This window comes from Hemitrygon akajei, chromosome 3 (genome assembly GCF_048418815.1).
Source record: "Hemitrygon akajei chromosome 3, sHemAka1.3, whole genome shotgun sequence".
Classification (NCBI taxonomy): Eukaryota; Metazoa; Chordata; class Chondrichthyes; order Myliobatiformes; family Dasyatidae; genus Hemitrygon; species Hemitrygon akajei.
Window position 1 is genome coordinate 125,168,699 of NC_133126.1, and position 19,827 is coordinate 125,188,525.

General features: G+C 40.5%; 1 protein-coding gene across 4 annotated transcripts in view; it reads right to left on the reverse strand.

Moving 5' to 3' along the window:
* LOC140725377 (diacylglycerol kinase delta-like) overlaps positions 1-19,827 on the reverse strand; it is a 161,447-nt gene that overhangs the window by 34,622 nt on the left and 106,998 nt on the right. For all 4 annotated transcript variants that reach the window (XM_073040779.1, XM_073040778.1, XM_073040780.1 and 1 more), the window contains 9 exons: positions 16,572-16,697; positions 14,072-14,174; positions 11,761-11,923; positions 8,147-8,255; positions 5,782-5,921; positions 4,471-4,555; positions 3,056-3,150; positions 1,883-1,982; positions 952-1,216 (listed from right to left, as the gene is read on the reverse strand). In XM_073040779.1, the coding sequence (XP_072896880.1) occupies positions 952-1,216; positions 1,883-1,982; positions 3,056-3,150; positions 4,471-4,555; positions 5,782-5,921; positions 8,147-8,255; positions 11,761-11,923; positions 14,072-14,174; positions 16,572-16,697 (1,186 nt within the window). The remainder of the gene's footprint in view (positions 1-951; positions 1,217-1,882; positions 1,983-3,055; positions 3,151-4,470; positions 4,556-5,781; positions 5,922-8,146; positions 8,256-11,760; positions 11,924-14,071; positions 14,175-16,571; positions 16,698-19,827) is intronic.

A 19,827-nucleotide genomic window follows, 5' to 3' on the forward strand; every position in this document is an offset into this window, starting at 1 on the left:
TAGACCAAAGTAAAGATACTTTACAAATGATGCTATATTCAAAACATTTGCTGTAACGTCAAATTTCTGTAGAAAATTCAAACCAAAATTTTCCACCAACCCGCAGAAGTTCCAATGTATGGTGCTTAAGTAATTCAATGATGAGCATGATAGTTGCTTTCCTACCACATTAAAATACAATTATGAGATCCAGGTTTCAGCTGCATGTCAACAGGTATTGCTTATTCTGGTGTTGAAAACGTGCTATATCTTCTTCTCTGGTGACCAGGCTCAGGGGATTGGCCATTAGCTCTGATTATGTCTGTACCTGCGCTAGAGAGAAGGTGCTCTTGGATCAGTAACACATTGATTGACTGGCAAATGTAGGGATGGGATACTTATAATGTAACATGTGATGGGATGAATCAGAGACTGGTTGTACATTGGAGCAGGAAATGGATTGGGGTTCAGAGAGGGAAATGGATTGGGGACTGGCTGAATACTTGAGTGAAGTATGAAGAACACCAGACTGAAGAATTTTGCGGTTGGTTTAATGAGGATTATGTCCCAAGACTTAATTGTATTTTATTTACTTAATTAAATCACTGGGACCCTTCACTCTCTTCAAGATTGATGCTATAGAATTCAAACCATGTTATTCTGGAAGTACCTTCCAGGTATCCTCAGGACACCATGGTTCAGGAAGTGCACTACATCGAAATATCACACTTCGGAGACCACAATGTTAAAGCTCAGTAGGAAGTACCATGGCAAATTTCCAGACAGCAATGTTTCAGCCATCAATGGGAGAGTGAAACATATCCCAGTTTGGTGCTACTGGGCTTTGATTCAATGACTGGGAGCCTGAGGTTTGTGTACAAAGTGGCTTGGAATCTGTGTAGGAACTGGTCAGGTTGACTAATGCCTGCATTCACTGCACAATTACAGAGAAGTTTTCTGTTGATTTCTCACCTTTCTCTGCATGCTCTATGATCTGACGTATCGCCTTCTTCAAACTATTTGCCCGCAACATTAGCTGCTCCCTGGGACGAAATATCTGTGGTCTGGGTGAACAGGCTGATCTTTCTTCTGCAAGGTCACACATGATATTGGCTGCCTCACCGTCTTCCTGCTCTTCTGCAATTGTTGGCGGTGGGTTTGGCAAAGAGGATGATGCTTGAGATTCATCACTGAGTGTTTTGAGTAGTGAGTCCAATTTTTCTTTTAAGACAGAGCACTGCAGTTAAGAAAAAACATAATTCAGTGTGTCCTTTTATGGTGACTATAAACATTGCTGGAGCAACACTGGTGGGTCTGGTGCAGGGTCCCGATCTGAAACGTTGATCATTTATTTGTCCCTACAGATATTGCTTGACCCACTGAGTTCCTCTTGCTGTTTGTTTTTTTCTTTGCCCCAGACTTATGCAACTACAGTCTCTTCTGTCTTCCTAACTCCTTAGAGTACATGTAAATGATTTGAAGATCTTATGAAGAGGCAAAAATTAAATACAATAAAGCTCTTAATTCAGCACCGCCAGGTGAGGCTGAATTAACAGATTTTCAAACCATTAATTAATATCATTTTAATTCACATTTTTTTAGATGCTGTACAGATGTTACACAAATTTTCCAATGAGCTGAGTGCAGGAAACAGACTCTAGAGAGTTTCAAAGAACTGCTGGAAACAGAACAAGGAGTCTAAAAGCAGATGGAGAAAGGGGTCCTGGTCAGCTTAAAGGAAGCACAGGCATTGGGTCCTCAAGAGAAATGTGCAAAGCTGTTGGGATTTCCAAACAACTGAACAGCTGATTATCAGAATTTTGCGCTATGAAGAAATCCTGATCAGTGAAGATAGAAACTGAAGGGAAAAAACTCTGGTTACAGCACTGTTCTTTCTGCATACCTTTCTTGCCATAGTCTCAGATTCTTCCCAGTTTTCTGTAGTCCTCTCATAAGCCTTCCCAACCCGGGCCACAAAATCTTTCACTGTTTCACAAAGCACTCTGTAAGGAGAAAGTGGTTGAACAATGCATTTGATATTATTCTGTTAGATAGCTGGTACATTATGCATGTGCTAAATTATAATATCTCTTCACTTGCCATTTCTTTCTTTCAGTCCCTTGGTTGTAATTTGTTAATAATTTAAACTATCAACTAATCGTAGTAAATTCCTGTGATTAATGTAATGCAAGTTAATGTTTATTTTCAAGAAAGTACATATTAATTACACACCTCTGAAAGATCCTATCCATGTTCTATGATAAACGATTCTGGGACAGCAACTGTCTTTGAGCCCAATGAGCCATGGCAACAGTGATGTCCATTCAAACAGGCTCATGCAGAACATCATCAGATAAACACTGAACACAACTCCTTATGAACTCAAGTCTCCCTGAAGCTGTGTGCTTTGTAGTCCAAAGTCTCCTCGGCCCTTCATGTGCATTGACAGGCCCACTGATGATGACTTCAAATCATCAATTGTTCTACTACTATTTAGCAGTATAACAAAACTTCACTGAATTATTAATTATTCTCTTTAAACCTGTGATTAAATGAACTTAAAAGTTTTAATTTTTTGCCATTCCTAGTAATTTCTCAACCACTGCTAAGACATAGGGGTAATAGTGAGGCTGATCTGTCGAATTAGAAGTCCTGACAACTAAAAACAGCGAGGAGTTACAGCACTTAATTAAGTATTTTAAAACATAAAATTGATTATGCATCTGCATCATATTCTTTTGTTTTTATCACATTTCATCTGACTTTGGTTCAAGAAAGTTAAGCCATTCTTTAAGCCAAAATAGATATGCACAACAATTTTGCATCTATTGATCAAATAGTATTTCACCAATGTATGTCAGCAGACATTTCAATGCTCAGAACTGTGGCTGCTGTTCTGGTTGGGTGAAAAGGTCACAAGTTTAATACTTGGCTCACTTTTAGAATGGAATGTGAAGAGGACTTGCAGATGGAAGAAATAATGATAAGAGTGGAGGACAGGATAGTTGAATTCACTCAGACTTTTAAAAGTAATGTTCTGGGACTGTCCAGGTTCAACTTGTGACATGGTACTCACTTTGCTGACGAAATTACCACTGAATGTTGATCTGATGTCAGGATTTTAGACAAATGTGCAGCAACTGAATCCTCATAAGATGAAATCTGCTGTACCTGAGGAAAATTGAATAGACAATGAGAACTAAATCAGCTGCTCTTATACAACCAAGCTTATTTCATTCTGAACAAAATAAATCAAAATTGGGAACAAAATTATCTTGTTTATCTCATCTGGGAACAAACAAGGCAAACTCAGGATTACACCATACAGTTGAAGTCAGAAGTTTACATTCAACTAGGCCAAATACATTTAAACTCAGTTTTTCAGAATTCTTGACATTTAATCCTAGAAAACATTCCGTGTCTTAGGTCAGTTAGGAGTAAATGTATTTGGCTAAGTGGTATGTAAACTTCTGACTTCAACTGTAAACATTTTCCCATTGGATATTAATTTGTTTTACTTCCAGCTATTCCATTGAATCATCAAATCATCAAACCCATGAAATCATCTATTATCTTTGTCAATATTTTACCATTTGTTAAAATTTTTCATTGCAAAGAAACCATGATCAGAGATCCACACAGAGATGGCATGGAACACAGGTGAAAAAGATAAAAAGGAACCTATTAAAAGATGCAAACCAGCAGTGCCCCATGGTACAGTTGCATCTGTGAATATGTATTTCCCTTTTTTAAAGATAAAGATCAGCTTTATTTGTCACACGTACATGTCATGTGCGTCAAACCAAATCAGTGAGGATTGTACTACAAGTGTCGTCATGTCTCTGGCACCAACACTGCATGCCCACAATTTACTAACTGCAACCACATACCTTTGGAACGTGGTAGGAAACTGGAGAATACTGAGGAAATCCATGCGGTCACAGGGAGAACGTGCAACTCCTTACAGGCAGCAGTGAGAATTGAATCCTGATTGCTGGCTGGCGCTAACCATTCGGCTACTGTGCTGCCCTGTGAGCACTATTAGTCAATCTATAGTGCTTAATATTGTTGGATGTACAATGTACAAACTTCGTGACCACTTGGTTAGATTCAGGAGGTATCTAATAAAGTTAAGTCACTTAGATCACATTTTTTTCCCATTCCGATGTTTGGTCTGAACAAATGAACCTCTTGACCATGTCTGCATGCTTTTTTGCTTGAGTTGCTGCCTCATGATTGGTTGATTAGATATTTGCATTAATGAGCAGGTGGAAAGGTGTACCTAATAAAGTGGCCTCTGAGTTATGACTGAAGGATTAATACAGCATCACCAAGCTCCTGACAAATGTCGGAGCATGACTAGTACATGATCTGAGAACTGTTTTGAACAATAATATCCATAACACAAAATTTTAGAAGGGAAGCATAATGTGCAGCACGAGACAAAGGATAATTTTTTTTGCTTTTCTATTATACCATGTAACTTCTTACCTCTAAATCATCACTGAAATCCTCTACCCCTATCGAAGAGGAAGAATGTCGAGGAACCTTAGTTTCATAAACCATAATACCCCATCTGCAAATATGAATGTAATGGTTAGCCATTCTTTATGAGCTTTCTTTTTTTCATTTTCTCAGAAGTAATCCATTATATTTAATTACAATTCTTCCCTCCATAATGAACCCTTTCTCTTTCACCTTATGATGTACTCCTACTGCTTTCCCTGATGAATGCAGCATTCCCTTTCAAACACAATATGTACCACTGCCCTTTATACCATGTACCATTAACCCTCCACACCATATACAGTGAACCCTCCACACCATATACAATGAACGCTCTCTACCATAGAGAATGAACCCTCCACACCATATACAACGAACCCTCCACACTTTATACAGTGAACCCACCACACCATATACAATGAACTCTCTATACAATAGAAAGTGAACCCTCCACACCGCATACAGTGAACTCTCCACACCGTATACAATGAACCTTCCACACCGTATACAATTAACTCTCTATACCATATGGAGTCAACCCTCCACACCGTATACAGTGAATCCTCCACACCGTATACAATGAACCCTCTACACTGTATACAATGAACCCTCCATACCATGCATAATATTTCCCTTTCTATGCATGAATATTTTAGCTCCTATCATGACATACCATCATTCCATTCCCATCCAAACATTCCTAACTAGTGTGAATTTGTGCAGACTCAGTAACTAGTTTCTAACATATAAAGAATTTCTCACTATTTGCCCATTGCCACTGCCAGCCCACCTGGGATTATAAATGTCCAGGATTTTGCAAAGCTTCTCATCAACTCAGCCATACATATACACACTGTGTTATGATGTTTCATCACTTAGTCTGTAAACTTGAGCTCATCTTTCTCAATCACGAACCATTTATTGTTCCATCACAAATGTCTGTTGCTTCATGCTAGATTTGTTATAGTCACTCTTGTTAACACTGGGCTAGCAGTTCAACAAACATGAACAAATGCCTTCAACGTACAGCGTCCAGCAGGCTACTTGACTATGGCAGTGCTGCCCTCATCCACAAATGTACACCTAGCAACTGAGATCAGTGGATTGTAATCCGAAACAGGAACCCTAACTACTTCCTCTCTCCTGAGATTAAAAGCAACAAAGTCATTAAGCCTCCAAGTATGCAAGTGAGAGTTGTGTAAATCAATGACATTAACAGTACTAAAGGGCACAGCTACATCCCACTGACATAATGGAACAAAAGAAACCCAATGAATTCTTAAAGGATTTTCTCACCTATCCAGCATTTTTGTACTTGCTCGTTCCAGTTTTTCCAGGATTTGAGGCAGCTGTGTGTCATCATCACAGGCTGATCCCCATCCCAGCACTCGTGCCAAGTCATTCCCTGTGCCCAAAGGCAGTACTCCCATCTGGCACTGAAAGAATGTTAAAGTTATTTAAAAGGTTTAAAATCAATTTCTAGAGGCACCCTATCCTAAAATGCAATTTATCTTGAACTCGAACTACACAACCCTTAAACTGCATTCAGCATTAGAATAAACCTCCTGTGCCATTTACTGCCAAATCCTTGTAATATACCACTTTCCCAGGCAGAGGAGTTGGAACATGGCACTGCATTTGTACAAAACACTGGTTTGACCACACTTAGAGCATTGTGTATAGTTCTGGTCACCATATGACAGGAAGGTAGTATCAATTAGTGTGCAGAAAAGATTATCCAGGATATTGCCTGGAATAGAGCACTGTAGTTATGCAGAGCTATCAGATGGAGAGGGTTTCTATTCTCTGGAATATAGAAGTAAATTCTTCACATAGAACCAGCTGTTAGAAGAGATAATGGAGTCAGACACAATTACTGTATTTCTAAGGCATTTGGACAGAGTGGGGGAATACGAGCCTAATACATACTAATGATATTAGTGTTGACAGATACCACAGTTGGCTTGGATGAGGTTTCACTGCTGTACATTTCTATGATTCCAAGACCATGTTCAGTGGCTGATGTTACATCCTGTTTCTATTTTGAAGTTAACAGAGAAGTGATTATATCCACTTGGGTACTAGATGGATAATATGCACACTATGATTTAAAGGAGGCAAATGAGGGCAGCCCTGTGGTTTCTTTCCATGTGTTTGACAGCAGGGAGACTCATCTGTCATTACCCAGTTGCACTTGAAGATGATCATGATTACACCGAATGGTATATCCTTTTTTCTGATGTTAATGATGGGACTATGGATTTGTGACTGCAGCTTTGTAGAGTTGAGTTTCAGGATTTCAGAGGGGATACTGTCTGTTCCTGCAGATTTGTTACTTCTGAATTGGGGTTTATTTCCTTTTTTTTGTCATGAGTAGAGCAAGACCAGTCTGAATAGCTTGCTACAGGATGCTGTGACAGGCACTCGTGTCAAGGACAGAACTGTGGTTGAGGAAATCATCAGAGTTCTCTCCAGAAATCACTGACTACCTCTCTCGTTGCTAATGAGTTCATTCTCATTCCTAGCTCAGTGTGATGGGACATGGACACTTTTGCAACACTGATGAATTCATGCATGCCATGATGGTTAGTGATTGCTGAGCATCCTGGACTCTTTCTACCACCATGTGTTCTTTCGTTGGACTTCTGCCTTTGTGTGTCTGCAGAGCTGTTACTTTTCTATGAGTAAACACTTAGATTTGCAAATTATTAGCTCCTCAATCTATACTATCCTCACTAGTCACCAGAATACTGCACAGCCTTCTGTACTAGCCCACTATGAAGCCCTTGTTTGCACTACCCTCAGCCTCCTGCACTACAGTCTTGGGCCCATATTTTAATTTATTGAGATACTGTGCAGAATAGGGCCTTCTGTGTCATGCAGCAATCCTCCAATTTAATCCTACTGTAATGATGGAACAATTTACAATGACCAATGAACCTACCAACTGGCATGTCTTTGGACTGTGGGAGGATGTGTGTATGTGTGTGAGTGTGAGTGTGTGTGTGAGTGTGTGTATGTGTGAGTGTGTGTGTGTGAGTGAGTGTGTGTGTGTATGTGTGAGTGTGTGTGTGTGTGTGTGTGAGTGTGTGTGAGTGAGTGAGTGAGTGTGAGTGTGTGTGAGTGTGTGTGTATGTGTGAGTGTGTGTGTGTGAGTGAGTGTGTGTGTGTATGTGTGAGTGAGAGTGTGAGTGAGTGTGTGTGTGCGCATGTGTGTGTGTGTACATATAGCTTATAAGACTTTTGCATAGGACTGAATATTGGCTAAAATAGGAAGGTGGTTGGGAAACAGAAATAAGAGTGCTTTGTATTAGCTCTGTCAAGCACTTGTCCACACTAGCACTCAAACATAGCCTCTTACCACGTTATTGTCTAACTCTTATCCTCATCATGCTCAGACACAGCATCCGATACACCACTCTTAAAGTTGTTGTTCATCATGCTCAAACAATTTCCAATTCCACAAGTTTATTTTTTATATAATGCAAGAGTTAATTTAATTCATTCAATGTAGGGTTGATTGGCTGAATTACACTTCGTTGTTATGGATGCACACAGCTGGGATCATGAACAGCAACCAATATATGTTGCTGCGCCACAAACTCTAATCAATGTAGACAAATTACTTTTCTTTCATAAGCTGTACCTAATGAAGCAGTACCTGTTTGTGGAGATTCAGGCTATCGATTTCAGACAGCACCCACCCAACGCTTCCATCTCCGCCACACACAAGGATGCGAAATGTGTCAAACTTCTGGAATAATCGCAATCTGAAAATGAAAACAGCATTTAAAATGACAGTATCAGACGGTCTATCCCATCTGAAACCAAATACTGCAAATGACAAGAAACCTATTTCATGTTCCTAATATTTCTGCTTGCACCTTGGTCTCTGCCTTCAATTTTGCAAACCTGCATTCCAACTTTCCCTCAACTTGCTTTTCATTCATCTCTGACCATTTTTCTCAGCAAAGTTAAACATACATTTCAAGAAAGTTAACTCTCTTAATTAAGTAGTTGTTAGCACTGCTGTCTCACAAGTCCAAAGAGGTTCAATAATCCTGACCTCTATCCGTGTAGCGATTGCACATTCTTCTTGTGATCTGCGTTCTCTGGTTTCCTCCCATGTTACCGAATATGTGCTGGTTGGAAAGCCACCGTAAATTGCACCTAGTGTAGGTCGATGGCAGTAAATGAGGTGCTGAGAGGAGGAGTTAATGGGAATGTGAGAGGAAAAAACCATGGGGAACTAATGAGGGCATGTGCAAAACTAAAGATTAGTGCAGATGATTGGCCCACATGCTAAGGGCTAATGGACCTGTTTCTGTGCCATATGACAAGACTTAATTCGAGCATCATTGCATATTTTCTTTCACACATGACTCAAAAATTGGTGGTGTTGTTGATAGTGAGGTGGATAGCCTTAAGCTACAGAATGACATTGATCAATGAGTGAAGCATTGACAGGCAGGACTTAATCCTGATGTGTGTGAGGTGACTGACTTTGGGAGGACTATTAAAGCTAGGACTTGCACAATGAATGGTATGGCTCTAAGGTATACTGAAGAACAGAGAGACCTTGGATATACAAGACTGAGAATCCTGAAGATGGCAGCACAAGTAAAAACGATGGTGAAGATGGAATTTGGGACACTTCAAAGGCTATGAATGTAAGAACAGGGATATTATTATACAATTTTATAAAACATTGGTTATGCCACAGCTAGAATGCCACATACACTCTGATCATCACACACTAGCAAAGCCATTGTGTTGGAGAGACTGGAGATGAAATTCACCAAGATATTTCCTGGGGCTAAGCATTTATGAGGAAAGACTGAATAGAATGGGTTTGCTTTCTTCGGTGCGGAGGACACTGGTGAGAGACCTGATAAAGATATACAATGTTATGATGAGTGTAGATAGTATGGGTGTAGGAAACAATTCCTCATAAAAGAGGTTCGGAGAGGATCTAAGGAATAATTTTTTTTACCCTGAGGTAGGTATTCTCAGAACATTCAAGGAACTAGATGAGCACTTGAATCTCCAACGCATGGAAGGACTAAATGTAAATAAAGATGTGCACTTGATGGATAGAAGACATAATAGACCGAATGGCTTATTTCTGTTCTCAATTACTCTATGAGAATAGTATAACACAGAAATCACCTGTTTGGTTTGAGAAATCTTCAAAAAGCAACACAGTATAAACTCAACACGTACAAACAAGCTGGATGAACTCAGCAGGTCGGGCAGCATCTGTTGAAATGAGCAGTCCACGGATGCTACCCGACCGGCCTAGTTCATCCAGCTTGTTTGTATGTGTTAATTTGACCACAGAATCTGCAGTGTACTTTGTGTTTACAGTATAAACTCAATTTCCTGCTGATTATTTTACTTATAAGCCTTTTTTAATCTTGGATTTTAAATATATTCATCTAACCTGCGACTCTGTTTTACAATTTAATAAGTCATTTACACGTCACTTTCATCAACTTCCCCTTTCATCAACTTAAACCCAATAACAGCATCTCTCTCCTTTTAGGTTATTGACATTTGGAATCATGATGTAGAAATGTTAAAGATGCTGTCTACTATCTTGATGGAACAACAACATATTAACTGAGAAATCAATCACAACCCTATAACAAAAAATGCTGTACTTCAACACAAAAGTTCACTTATTCAATATTTTAAAATAAGTAAACACGTCACCAATCATAACATTTCATATAGCTGTAATCCGAACTACGAATAATACCCACATACAATATAATTGCATTGTAACTCCCATAAATGCATCTCAATTGTAATTTAAACACATGTAGCTCTCTTTTGTTATAAACTGCACAGTTAGCTCCACAGTTCTGACAATTTAAGGTTTTGCTGGATTCAATGAAAAAAAAAACACTGGTTCTTTACCATGGCTATGCTTTGAATAAGGACCAGGGCAGTGAGGAAGGTATCACACAGTAGGCATCATTCAGTCACAACCTGACTTGCAATCATGAAAGTTTTCAGCAGTGTTCAGTGAATGGTCATAGGATATCGGAAATCTGATTGATCTTTCCCTTTCTAAGCCAAAAGCTACCAGGCATCATCGCCCACTATCCATCCTCCTTATCACCCTCCACCACTCCATCCCATTTGGCAGCAATTCTATTTTTGTTCTAATAAAATGCACCTAACAATACACTCAAATAAAAAGAAAGTATGCTGGAAGTGCTCAGTAGGTCAGGTGGTTTTAGTGAGGAGAGTAAGAGTCGACATGCTGGGTCAAGGATTTTTCATCAGAACTGGAAAAGTGCAAAATCAAGAATGTACACACTAGCATTATCCAGGTAATAATCACCATAAAAATCAGCAACTGGAACAAAATGATAGAGACAAACTGAGATGATAAATTGAACACAGAAAGGTCCAGCCAAATCTGTGGGGATGAAAAAGTTCCTCTTACATTAAGGGTGCCACGATAGTGTAGTGGTTAGGGCAATGCTATTCCAGTTTGGGGTGTTGAAGGTCGGAGTTCAATTCTGGTGCTGCTTGTAAGGAGTCTGTTAGTACTCCCCGTGAACGCAAAGGTTTCCTCCCACATTCCAAATACGTGCCAGTTGGTAGGTTTATTGCTTATTGTAAATTTCCTGTGATAAGGCCAGGGTTAAATAGGTGGGCTGCTGGGTGGTGTAACTTGTTGGGCCAGAGGGACCTGTTCCGCAGTGTATCTCCAAGTAAATATATAAAGTCTGAGTGCAATAGTTAGAAGATTAAGTGCTATTTCTTGTGTTTACAAATAACATTGTTTCTTCAGCTTCCCACCAGGTGTGTTAAAATCTACAGTTTTTTATGGAGTTTAACAGTTTCAGATTGTTTTTTTATCCCTCTTTATTCCCCAGAGATCTTACTGTATCCCTTTGTGCCAATTTGTTGCCCTTCAATTTGTCTCTGCATTTAATTTGATCCCTCTGCCGGTCTTTAAAATACCTGTCAGCTTGGGAACTTTTGCTTGCACTCTGTCATAGACATTCACTTTGTCCTCTTCACCTTCTCCTTGTTACAACTAAGAACTTGCTCATTTTCTCACTTTTCTAGCTCTTACGAAGGGAAGAATCCTTGACCCAGACATTGCTTCTCTCTCCAGAAGCAACTTGAGAACATTTTATTTTGGTTCCGATTTCCAGCATTTGCTGCTTTGATTTTGCTCCAATCTACACAGGTAGTTTAGTAAATCTGAACTACAAAGATGTGTGCACTAAGGAAACTTGAAGCACCTCCTACCCAAGATGTGGGCCTCCATTCATCAAGTCAAACACCTGAGCCGGGTTCAGTAACTGCTTGAATCTCCTCAAGAACTTCACCCCTTGATTATCTCCACTCTTCGAATTCACAAAGACCAGAAGTGGACTCGTACAGGATGGTGGGCATGTTGCTTTCCAAAATCCTGGAGAATGGCAATGTGAACAGAATGTTACTGAATTAGTTGTGCTCTCAGCTATTCACTGAAAGTGGTGCTTTTAGCATTCGCATGACCATCACCCTTCGACCCTGTCCACTCTGGCACGCCATCCCATCCCACCATTCTACTTCCCAACAACTCTTACACTGTTTGATTTGCAAGTCTGGACTACTGCTGGTATTAACTTACTTCTTGCCTATAATAAGAGGTGCAGCACTGAAGGTATGAATTCTACATTCTAACAGATCGCTGTGCCTCTGTTCAGAAGACAGCAAGTGGCTGGGCACTGCAGGACTGGATAAGTTATGGGTGGCTGTAGTATCCTTTGCCATTTTTATGGTCCTACAATTTGTTAGTACTCCCATTTCATCCAGAGACTCTCCCAAGTCTTATGATAGACACTTTTTTTTTAATGTGTCTTTAAACAACTGCAAACTCTCTCTGTAACACACCCTGTCATTAACAAACTCCCTTGTACTATCGCAAAACTATTGCAAACACTTTCACAAACACACTCAACCCCAGACCCGCTTAGTCACAATCTCAACCATTCACACCTGATCACAAATTTTTCTAAACCCTCTCCTAGTGATTCACTCTCACAATGCACCAATCAGCTACTAACTGTCTTTCATGTACTCCAACAACAGCTTCCATAGCTTCACAAGATTATTCTGACTTGCATTAGGTATGCTATCCATTTCTATCCTCACAACTAACTTCTTAACAATGTATAGTTTCAGGCAAAACTTGTGGCCAAATGTCTCCTATTTTCACGAAATGCTGCAGGAACTCAGCAGGTTAGGCAGCATTTATGGAAAAGAATAAACAGTCAACATTTCAGGCCGAGACCCTTCATAGGACTTGACCCAAAACATCAAATATCCCTTTGCCTGCACAGATGCAGCCTGACCTGCTGAATTCCTCCAGCATTTCATGAAAATAGGAGACATTTGGAACAAGTTCAGGACTTGATGAAGGGTCTTGGTCTGGAATGTTGACTGTCTATTAATTTCTATAGATACTGCCTGACCTGCTGAGCTTCTCCAGCATTTCATGTGTATTGCTCTGGATTTCCAGCACCTGCAGAATCTCTTGTGTCTCCTATTTTCATCCTGCTTATTCGCTTCAGTTAGGAAGCACAATGGAAAAACAAGGGAAACTGCTGGAGGAACTCAGCAGGTCTAGCAACATCTGTGCAGGCAAAGGGATATTTGATGCTTTGAATCGAGACCCTGCATCAGGGAAGATAGCAGATATAAAAAGGTGAGGAGGGATAGATGATGGGCAAATGAGCAAGCTGAGAAAGGAGGAGAAGTAGAATCAAGAAACTTGCTGGTGGGTGAGAAGTAGAGACAGATGAAGAAGGGGCAGATGGACCCAGGTGGGTGGAAGGGAGTGATAGAGACAGAGGCTGGAAGGTGACAAGTGATAACAAGAGGCTAGAGCTACTGAATTTAAGAAGCAAGGAAGATGGTAAGTAGAACCAGATAAAGGGGGAATAATGGGCAGATAGAATTTGTCAGGGGAGGGGAAAGAAACTGGATGACAGGAGAATTTTACAACTAGTTAACCTACACTGCCTGGACTCCTTTCCCTTTCCTTTTGGTTCCAACCCACCATCCTCCACATCACTCAGTTTCAACCCCTCCCCTCTCACCTCCTTGTTCCTTTGTCTATTACCCACACCTTCTGATTCTTCAATGCCCGCCACAACTCTCTAACAGGTTCCATCCGCTAATGATCCCCCCCCCCCCCACCCCAATCTGGTTGCAGTTATCACCTTCCTAACTTAATCTATTCAGCATTCATAGCCTCTAACTTCCACTTACTGCCTCTACCGTGCTCTCCCCTATCTGGCTTTATCTACTCACTTTCTCCCTTCTCACCTGGGTTCCATACATCACCTGCCAGCCTGCATCTCATCCTTTCCTCTCACTTCTTTATACCGGCTGTCTCCCATATACACTCTCAGTCTCGATGCAGTGCCTTGACCTGAAATGTTGGCTATTACTTCACCTGCACAAATACTATTTGCCCTCCTGAGTTCCTCCAGCAGTTTGTTTGTGCTCCAGATTCCACATATATAAAATCTGCTTATAACAGCAACTGGAAAGAAGGTCTTTAACTCACCATCAGAGTCTATACTGTTGAGTGCAGTAGGAGGAATAACGGAAACTTTACATTGCCCCAGAGGACATTTTATGGAAAGCATGTCTTTACAAGCTGTGTGCACCTGGAGATAACGAATATTATACGGAAGTTAGCAATCAATCTTCTATACAGTATGAAAAATGAATATATATGAACAGAGTAACTTGGAAGTTAGGAAAAAGACAGAGCAAGATGGGTTCAAAGTAATATAAAACAGAAAGCTTGTGTCAGAATAACAGGGAACATTCCTAATGGGTGCATATAATTACCATTTGTGAAATTTCAATTGATGCAGGATGATGCCTTTCTCTTTATGCTCAGGTAACCAAATATGAATTAAGTCAACAATCTAAATGTTTTCATAATTTAAAATACATCTTATTAATTTGAAATAAACGATAAGGTTTCAATATGTACATCACTTATTTATTCCTATGTATAAAGCTCAATGAATATAATTCGACAATTTTTTTCTCAGGTATTTTACAAATATTTCAGTTTCATAGATGCATGCAAGAAGCATGGCTTCTTTACTCTATGCTTGTCCCGGGGACTGAATCCAGGAAAAAAAAAGCTGCAGCCAGATTAAAAATGATCATGATACTGATCATGCAGTCCATGAAGACCAAATTAACTACCAACCAAGACTTAAATATTTGGAACAGAGAGATGGTTGTCAGGGAGACAGAAGCAGAGATGGCAATTGGAGTAAAGACAGCCAGTGACGAGCTACCATGAGAATTGGGAAAGGGAATGAAAGTGCGTGGAGACAACTAGTGGGATGAAGAGGAATGAACAAGCGAGATGGCACTAGAGAATAGTGACTCTTCGTGCCTGAAGGGAATCATCAAATATTCCCATTTAGACTACTACAGTTGAAATCTACAGCTCGTCCGAAGGTACTTTAGTTGGCAACATTGCTTTCAGATGTTTATTGATCGTCAAAATCGGCAGACTCCAGATTGCAGATCATCCAGGTAGTGAGTAGTTTCCCTTTAAGGTAAACTTGAGTTACAGCACCTTGAGGAACCCTCTCCCTACCATCCTTCTGCCTAATGTACAGTCTCTGGAAAATAAACTTGAAGCCTACAGAGCAAGATTTCAGTACTTAAGGACATCAGGCACTGCTGTGTACTTTGCTTCACAGACACATGGCTTACCCTCAGTAATCCTGACACAGCACTTGAGTCCAAGGACTCCACCTTCCACCATATGGACCGGACAGTGGCAACAGGTAAAGGCAAGAAGGTGCCATTTACTTCATGATTAACTCATTGCGGTACACAGATGTGGTACTTCTGTCTCAGTCCTGCTCCCCTGACCTGGAATATCTGGTGGTGAAGTGTAGTTCATTCTATCTGCTGAGGGATTTTTTCAATCTAGATTCCACTCCTGGCCAATGTCAGGTTGGCACTGGAAGAGCTGAGCACCGTGATCAGCAGTCACAAGATAGTGCCCCCTGATGCCTTCCAAATCATTGGCAGGTCAGCCTGAAGAAGTCTCTGACCAACTACCTTCAATATGACACTTGTGGAACCAAAGCAGCCAACACTTACTGTGCCCGTACTTCAGCAAGTCTGTATTTCTACAGGCAATTCTGGCTGTACTTGCACTCCTGGCATATTGACAGAGACTTAGGACCACATTATCAGTGGAGAAGACCATGAAGATATGGTAAAGGGAGGTGGAGGAGCACCTACAGGACTGCATTGAATTGGTAGACTGGAGCATAGTCAGGAATTCATCTTCTGATCTGAATGAATATGCCATTTGTCACCAATTTCAGCAAGACCTGTGTGGATGAGTGTGTGCCTTTGAGTACATACTGGACAGCCCAAACCAGAAGCTGTAGATGAACCAGGAGATTTGTAGCTTGCTGAATGTTAGATCTATGGTGTTCAAAACTGGTGATCCAGGACTCTACAAGAAGTCCAGGTATATGACCTATGGAAAGCCAAGAGTGAATTTGAGTGGTTAGAGATAGAATCAGATGTACATCAGCTGTGGTAGGGTTTGCAGTCTACAAGGCAAAACTTAACATCTTAAGTGGCTGTGATGCTTCACTCCGCCTATCCCCAGCCTCACTGCCCGTGGCAAAGAGCTGAACACCTTTTATGCACACTTTGAAAGGGATAATAAAACAATAAACAATACCTGTGTGAATCTCTATAGCAATTGGCAACCCTGTGAGATCTGTCTCAAAGGCTGACGTCACAACATCTTTCAAGAGACAGAACCCTCAAAGGCATCAGACCCTGATGGTATACCTGACAAAGCACTGAAATCCTATTCCAACTAACTGGCTGGACTGGTCAAGGACATCTCTCTTTAATCTCATTAATTTATTACATTTAAAAATTTAAAACCTCTACTTCGTTCACTTAACTGAAAACATAACAATCAACAGAAAATATCATTTATTACAAAGGTATTAAGACCTTGCTCTGATTTACAACGTAGTAAAAACGCTTCTACTCACCATTGCCTTACACCACAGGCAGCGCCAATCCTGCAAGCGCAAAACACTGCCACATGTCTTGTCACAGACAGTACATTTTGCACTGACAGGCAAGTTACCTTCCAACCACTGGTGTGGCATCGAGACCTAGAAAAGACAATCATGATGCAAAATAAACACCAATGCAGACTACAATAGCAGCACCAACGTAGTCAGACTGAAATACAGCCAGGATAGATCCCAACAAACATGACCGCAATTAATCCTGGTTACGTGTTCAATAGAAATCTCAGCTAAAGCTATCAGCACATATCTACAGTACATATTAAAAACAGGGCTGAAACCAGTACAGACCCAGCTAAATGATCAGCTAGAATATTTAGTTTCCCACTCCACTTCTGACATTCAATGTGATCCTGGCAGATCTGTGAACTAATCTAGTATGCTTTGTATAGAGTCACAGATTCACAGAGCATGGAAGTAGCCCTTAGTGTCATCCCATTTCCCGAAACATACATAACCTTTGCGCTCTATCTAGCTTAATGACAGGGCAACCAAAACTGAAAACAAATTTTCAAATGGAGAAATAAGAGACTGCAGGTGCTGAAATTTTGAAGCAACACACATACAAAATGCAGAGGAACTCACAGGTTAGGCAGCATAAAAGGAGGGAAATGAGCAGTCAATGTTTCTGGCCAAGACTATTCATCAGAATTGCAAAGGAAGTGTGGAGAAGCCAGAAGAAATGGGTAAGGGAGGGGGAGGAGCATTAGCTGGCAGGTGCTAGGTGAATCCAGTTGAGAGGGGGACGGTAGGTAGGTAGGTAGTGCCCAGGAAGGAAATGATGAGAGAAGCTGGGAGGTGACAGGAGCAAGACATAAACTAAAGGAGGAGGACTCTAACAGGAATAAATGGAAGGAGGTGAGGAAAGAGAGGGAGGAAGGTGAACGTGATAAGTAGGTCACGTGGACAGGGGAGGAGAAACAGAAGGGGTAAAAGAGTCACAGGGATAAGGGAAAACAAAGGGATTCCAAATGCAGGCTGACTGGTGTACAACTGCAACATAACATCCCAATTTCTATACTCACTGCTCTGACTGAAGGCCAGCATATCAAAAGCCTTCCTCACCATCCTGTCTACCTGTGACACCTCTTTCAGGAAACCATGTGCTTGTACTCCCAGGTCTCTGTTCTACAGCATTTCCCAGAGCTCCACTGTTGATTATAATGTCCTATCCTGACCTGTCTTCTTGAAGTACACCTCACACTTATCTACACAAAACTCCATTTGCCATTTCTCAGCCCATTTACCCAGCTGATCAAGATCCTTCTGTAAATCCTGATAGCCCCCTTCACTATCAGTAACACCATCTATTTTATTGTCATCTGTATACTTACTAATTATCATTGTACATTCTCATCCAAATCATTCACATAGATGCCAAATGGTAACAGGCATAGTACAGTCCCTGGGTAACATTACTGGCCCGAGGTCCTTATGTCCTATTCCATGCTAAAAACAGAGGAGAAATACTCTCCAAAGATGTCCAGTTTGGTTTTTGAGGGGCCCTATTCTCTCTTTAGCTACTCTTTTTCCTTTAATATATTTATAAAATCTCTTCGGATTTCTTTTTAGTTATCAAAACCCAGAATGAAAATTAACAAATAACCAACCCTCAGACGTCATGTGCAGAAGATAGCTAATCTTCATTATCCATTAGTAAAACAGCACAGAAACAATCCCTTCAGCTCAACTTGTCCATACCAACCAAGATGCCCACCTAAGCTAGTCCAACTTGCTCGTGTTCGGCTGAGAAAAAGATATAAGCATTCACCCTATCTTATCTACATGCCCTCATAATTATTTACAGCTTTATAAGATCATCCATTGGTCTCTTATGTTCTAATGAATAAAGTGCTAGCCTGCCCAATCCTTCCCTGTAACTCAGGCCCTTGAGTCTCATGAATCTTTGTGCTCTTTCCAGTTTAAACATACCTCTCCGAGAACAGTGTAATCAAAACAGTGCAAAATAATCTAAGTGTAACCTTTCCGCTGCTGTGTACAATTGTGATATAATGCCCCAACTCTTTTACTGAGTGCTCTGATAGATGAAGGCCAGCATGCAAAATGCCTTCTTCACCACTCTGTCTCCCTGTGATGCAATTTTTAACAAACTATGTGCAGTATACCTACATCCCTCGTCCCACAACATTCTCCAAGACACTACCATTCACTATACAAGTACTACTCTGGTTTGACTTCAAAAAAAGCAACACCTCACACTTATCTGAATAAAACACTATTTGCCACTCCTCAGCCATTTAAATAGCCAATCAAAAGCCCTCTGTAATTTTTGATAATCTTCTTCACTGTCTACAATACCATCTATTTTAGTTTTATCTGCAATCTTACGAATCATGCCTCATACACTCTCATCCAAATGATTTATATAGATAATAAACAACACAGGTCCAAGCACTGACACCAATACTCACTGGCTTCCTGTCCAGGAAATAACCATCTACCATCATACTCTGCTTCTCACCACTGAACGAATTATAAATCCAGTTGGCTATCTATCCTATGATCCCCTGTGACCTAACCTTCCAGGCCATATATTGTCAAAAGCCTCGCTAATATCCATATACACAACATCCACTGCCCTGCTCTAATCTATCCTCTTGATCACCTCTTCTACTAAAACTTTAAAAGATTTATCAGACACAATTTTTGACATACAAAGCCATATTGACCATCCCTAATCAGATCTTGTCTATCTAAATGCTGGTGAATTCCAGCCCTCAGAATCTCTTCCAGCAACTTCCCTACCATTGATGTCAGACTCACAGGCCGGTAGTTCATTGTGCTGCCCTTCCTAAATAACGCTGCAACATTAGCCACCTCCAATCTTTCTGAACTTCATCTTCAGCTAAAGATTGAATAAATATTTCTGCAAGAATTCCAAAATTTCTTCCCTAGCTTCCCACAAAGTCTGAGGATGCACTTGGTCAGGTCCTAGGAACTTATCCACCTCGAAGTGTTTTAATGCCGCCAATACCACTGCCTCCTCCGTAATTCATAAACACATTTAGAAGTGTTTTCTAACTTTACTCCTGGATACCTCATCTAATTTTTAAATTGGTCTAAAATAATTTCTCTCTACTTATCCTGTCAGTTTCCTTTAATTGCTTGAAACCGCATTCAAATCACCATTTTAACTTAATAACTGGCAATGCAAGTTATCATTCTGGCAAATTTATGCTGCATTCTCTCTGAA